The following is a 5,650-nucleotide window of genomic DNA, read 5'->3' on the forward strand; positions in this document are numbered from 1 at the left end:
CTCAGCCTCTCCTTATAAGTCATGTGCCCCAGCCCCCAAACCATTGTTGCTGCCCTCCACTGGACTCTCTCCAATTTGTTGACATCCTTTCTGTGGGGGGACCAAAACTGAACATAGTACTCCAGATGCAGTCTCACCAGTGCCGAATAAAGGGGAGGCTAAGGGGCACGATGATCACCCGCAGGCAGCAGTGGCAGTGGTGGGGATGTGGTGGCAGTGAGCAAGGACTGCCTGCAGGCAGCTGCGGTGATGTTAGCGGCAAGGGCGGGCCGAGCGGGGACCACCTGCAGGCCATTGTGGCAGTGTTGGCGGCAAGGGGTGGGGTGGCGAGTGATGGGCAGTGAGCAGGGACTGCCTGCAGCTGCTGGTGGCCACGTCGGCAGCAGGGGGTGGGGGGCAGCCACCACCTGTCAAAGCTGGTGGCAGCTTTGGCGGTGGCCAATCTCAGGAGGGGCACGTGCTCCCCTGTTCCCCCCCATGCATCACCTATGGTTCTAAGTGTAGGATTTGGCACCTGTCGTTGTTGAACCACATGCGGTTTCTTTTGACCCAATCCTCCAATTTGTCTCAGTCACTCTGAATCCTAGCCCTACCCTCCAGCATATCTACCACTCCACACAGCTTAGTGTCATCTGCAAACTTGCTGATGGTGTACTCTAGGCCATCTTCCAGGTTGTTGATGAAGACATTGAACAAAACTGGCCTCAGAACCAACCCCTAGGGCACTCCACTTGATACCTGCTGCCAACTAGACGTCAAGCCATTGATTACTACCCTCTGAGCCCAATGCTTCAGCAACTTTTCTATCCACCTTACAGTCCATTCATCCAGACCATACTTTCTTAGCTTGACTGTGAGAATGTTGTGGGAGACCATATCAAAAGCCTTGCTAAAATCAAGGTATACCACATTCACTAGTCTCCCAAATGACACCTACAAAGTCAGTCATCTTATCGTAGAAGGCAATCAGGTTGGTCAGGCATGACTTTTCCTTAGTGAATCCATGATGACTGTTCTTAATCACTTTCTTCTTCTCCAAGTGCTTAGAAATGGATTTCTTGAGGATCTGCTCCATGTACTATGATTCCAAACTCATACCAAAAGAACTAGCAAAGTACATCATCTGTTCTCTACTTCTCTCCCTTATTGGTACTGACAGAACTATAACATACCTACCTAGTGCATGTATCTGTGCATAAATACTGACATGCAGTCACGAGAGATTTCTCCACTATGCAAACTAAGAATTCAGAAAACTTTTTTTAGGCAAGTATGACTACTCCTTTTTTAAATAAAGAAATACATAAATTGATTTAAAATCAGGAAGTACAGAAAGACCAAAGTAATGAAATGGAAATGATTTTAATGGTGAAATCTGAATTACACATTGAAGTACCATTTACACAGTATTTTTTGTTATTCTGCTTTAAAAAGCAGAAACTTTTAAGTGTTAGATATACTTGCAAAGGTTTACTTGGCTGAATAAAAGGTTATTCATTTATTCAGCTGAATAACTGAATTGAATTTTAAACTGGTATTCTATTTCATGTTTTAAGTGCTGCTTCTCTACATGCATTTATCTATTTCAAATTTGCCTTTTAGTCCATTATCTGCAGCCTAGTTTCTTGAACCATTTGTTGATTCTCACCCTGTATAGTGAAATCATAATGAATACATCCTGGCCAGTCCCTCCATCTTCCATATAAATTACTAACAAAATCACATCATGAACTAACTGGTGTCATATAGTCCTTGCTATAGATGCATAGAAAAAATCTTTTCAGGTACTAAGTGCCATAGGCATTTAATCTTTTGTTACCTCTAATGCAGGATTATCAACCTTTACATGTAATGTAAGATTTAGAGCTTGTAAAATTAACATTTAAAATGCAATAATGCATGTCCAAAATAAAAACATAAATTATTTTTATATATCTCTACAAATAATTGCAGTATTACTTCTCTTATCATTCTATGAAACCTCTCATAATTTATTCTCCATAATGGTGCATAAAAACTAGAATTTACTATGTATCTTATGCCTTAAGCAGGAAATTAAATGAAAATCTGGGTACACAGTGAAATTGTTCCATTAATCATATCTTAAGTTAGCAAGTCTGGAAATGACTGCACTTTGCTGTTTGATACTCAATTGTTTTGTTCATTTACTTGTATTGCTTCTCAAACAGATGTGCCTTTTAGAAAGATTTTTTCCTCCTTTTCTAGGATAAAAGGGAAACAAAGAAAATGCAATCACTGGACATAGTAATGAAATTCCTATGTTATCCAAGAACCAAGAACTATATGGTACACAAACCATACCAACATCATAAAAAATTAGGATAACCAGACAACTCATGGGAGCATCTATCTGATCAGTGGAGATTCTTTAGCATTATATTCAGTACTGCACTGGTACATCAAAGGTAACAGCTGAAGCTGCTGCCTTGACAAATTTCAAAAGAATATTGGATGCACCTATGGTTATCTATGTGTTGATATTAGGCTCTTCTTTCTGTCACTGAAGCAAATGGCTTTCCATAGGGATCAGTAGTTTTCCATTAACTTCACTGAGAAAAGCACTAAGTTTCTTCTATTATCAATGATGAACAAATTAAGATATAAACAAGAGATTGTCAATTTCTGAGATTTGACATAAAGAAACACTTCAAAGTTTTTCTTAAAAGGTTATCTTAGTTTTTCTTTTTTAAATAACTAGACTGCTGTTTTCTTACCACCTTTATACCCTATCTTCACTAACTTGTTTGTTTTATGCTTATGCAAGGGAAGATTCAGGTCAAATAACTTGCTAACAGCTCTGACATGCTGCCTCTTCTTATTACACTATAAAACTTTAATGAAGGACATTTATAAAAGATGAATATGGAGAACCACATCAGACATGACATTTATGCTATGCAGTAATGTTGAATATTATAGAAAGTAAGCCTGCTTTTGATGCTGCTACATAAACTGATGCCTGCATTGGTTCAAATAGAAGTATGCTTTCAGCTCACCTTTGAAATATGTCCTGTCTGCTGAGCAAAGTTTATTTCATGGCTTTAATTGCATGGAAGTGTGGAAGGAAATGAGTATAGCTGTCCATTTAGTAATATTAGACACATCTTCATCAGAAAATCTTCATTTAGTAGAATGATGACCTGTCTGAAACTCTCACCCCTCATGAAAGCCTGTGTGAATTCTTCTGAGAACTTGTGCTGGGTCAGCCTTTTGTGGTAACTTTTCATCATGACCTTGGGACTTTGTGGGAAAGTTTGCAAGCTGGTATAAGGGAATTGTTTTCCTTTGAGAAGTTTGGAACATATGAGAACAAACAATTGGGAAATCCCCCTCAAAGGCTGCAAACTTTCCTTGTAATTTATAGGGGTTCTCACAGCGGTGGGATGAAAGAACAGTGCTTGGGATATAATAGATATAGAAAAATAAAAATTCTTCCTTGAGGGTTGCTTGGACTGTAGTGCGTGTTTATGTAGTGGTGGTTTATCTGTGCAGGAAGAAGTCAGAAGGAGTTAAATGCAATAGCACATCGCATACACTGAATTCCTATTTATATTACTATTACTCAATTTTGATAAATGGCAAAATACACACTCTATAGTGCTACTGGCTTCCATTAGCTTATGTCTAGTAAAGAGCAGAATTATTATCACAATTCTTCCCAAAAGACATTTCAAACAGAGGGTTAGAGATGGATATTTTTAGAAAATAAAATTTATGCATAATCGAAGTAGAACACTGCATTTTACTTGCTTTCAGAAAACTTTACTAAATCCATCTTTAGTCTTCAGACTTCTTGTGTTATGAAGTGGAAATGCCTGGTCAGGAAAGTACATTGACACTGATGACAGGGTTAATCCCAAACAGAGTACACATTTAGCCATGCTGTTTTTTCTCTTTAAGGTAGTTGAAGAGAACATCCAATCCTCCCTCTATAATCTCTGGCAGTGGTTTGGACAAAGGGTTATGTGAAATGTGGAGCCCTTTATCCATGGGATTCCAGGCAATTCTTGGCAATCTGTGCAGTTGATAGAGGTCATCAGGGAGAGTCTGAATAACATTGTAATCTACATTTAGTAACTCAAGAGCAGTGATGAAGCACAGAGACCGCGGCAAAGTGCGAATACTGTTATTCTCTAAAATAAAGATTTGCAAGTTTACTAGGTGCTGGACACTTTCAGCTATGTTTTCAAGTCTGTTGGATCCCAAGTGCAAGAAATCTAAATTCCTCAATGCAAAAACACATAGCGGGATGTGAACAAAACAATTGTTACTAAGATTCAGCTTCTTTAGACTTGTCAGATCAGTGAAGCTTGAAGGGAGTTGTGATATGCAGTTGTGTGAAAGGCTCAAAACTTCTAGTTTTCTGCAAAGGCTTAGCTCCGCTGGCACTTCAGTCAGGCAATTCATGTTGACAAATAAAACCTTCAGGTTCCTGAGCAGCCCAGTCTCTTTAGGCAGACACTTTAGGCGATTGCCACACAAGTTTAGTACTACCAATCTGTCTAGTTTCCCCAAAGCAGAAGGAATAACCACAAGCTGATTGTGAGAAAGGTTCAGTTTTTGCACTTCTGACAATCCCCACAAAAAGTCGGGCACATGTTTCATCCCCTTCATTATAAGACTTAGGCTGACATAACACAATCCACACTTCAATAGGGACTTTGGATCTTTTCCTGAGAGAAGGGCATCTTCCCATGCTGGTAGCTTTTCACTTTTTTTCAGCAAAAACAGCCTTCTCCGCCTCTTGTCCTTTGAGTGTTCAGTTCCCATAACATTACAGCTTGCTGTTGCTGGTGAATGAAGTTAGGATTTTTTCCCTTTTAAAGAAGGGCAGAGGACTGAGGTTTACAAAATACACAAATAAAATCAAAGAGATACAAAGATAACTAAGAAAAACATCTTCTCCTAGCCACCAAATCTACCTTCTACAGCTGGTGAGGAACAGTTTCACTTTTAAGGACAAGCTTACGTTGTTTTTCTTAAGTGCTGCAGACTGTAATGAAACCCTTGCTACTGACACTGCTGAGCTGACCTGTTAGATTTAAACTGAATACCACAATGCAGCTGTCAGTGTCACGTTGTCTGGGCTTTACTGGACAGATACGTATGTATCTTCACTGCAAAAAGGTCACAGAGATGCTGTATATAACTTCACTATGTCAGCAGCTTTCTCAATTATCTGGCGCATGCTGCAATTTTAAGACAATTAAAAGCAACTTAAAAGCAACACAAAGCCAAACAACCACCAAATAATCCTCCCCTCCCTCCCTCCCAAAAAAAACCAAACCAAACTCAGACACCAGAAGGCAAACCACAAGAACCTGGCATTTATTCAAAGCCTAACATGAATGTTTGAGATTGGTGATACTGCAATGGGAAAGAAAGGGTAGGAATAACTGTCAAAATTGGAGAAATGACTAGAGGCACAGAACAACAAACAGAAGCAAGAGACAGACCATGATGGACAGTGTTGAAAGGGAATGGGTCACAATATAAGGAAGGAGTAGAGCTGAAAGCTGACTAAGCTGACATTGCTAATGGCTATGATGAAATAAGTATGGTTTTTCTTGAGTGCTGAGGGCAGAAGTCAGACATCCATATAACTTAGATAAAATATTGTCTCTTTCTG

The 5,650-nt window shown here is 39.3% G+C and overlaps 1 protein-coding gene and 1 long non-coding RNA gene across 2 annotated transcripts in view; both read right to left on the bottom strand.

Moving 5' to 3' along the window:
- Positions 1–1,343: 1,343 nt before the first annotated feature.
- On the bottom strand, positions 1,344–4,919 carry LRRC30 (leucine rich repeat containing 30). The gene has a single exon (XM_019525611.1). The coding sequence runs from the start codon at positions 4,789–4,791 to the stop codon at positions 3,895–3,897; it is 897 nt and encodes a 298-aa protein (XP_019381156.1). The 5' UTR covers positions 4,792–4,919; the 3' UTR covers positions 1,344–3,894.
- Positions 1,344–5,650, bottom strand: part of LOC109303406 — a 69,595-nt gene continuing 65,288 nt past the window's right edge. Inside the window, exon 4 of the long non-coding RNA XR_002099094.1 lies at positions 1,344–3,505. This is a non-coding gene — a long non-coding RNA (uncharacterized LOC109303406). The remainder of the gene's footprint in view (positions 3,506–5,650) is intronic.

The sequence above is a fragment of the Gavialis gangeticus genome, unplaced genomic scaffold (genome assembly GCF_001723915.1).
Source record: "Gavialis gangeticus isolate Ggan-Ray unplaced genomic scaffold, GavGan_comp1, whole genome shotgun sequence".
NCBI lineage: Eukaryota > Metazoa > Chordata > Crocodylia > Gavialidae > Gavialis > Gavialis gangeticus.

Bases quoted from the DNA above. Each gene is read 5' to 3' on its own strand.
- LRRC30 (XM_019525611.1), bottom strand. From the start codon at position 4,791: ATGGGAACTGAACACTCAAAGGACAAGAGGCGGAGAAGGCTGTTTTTG.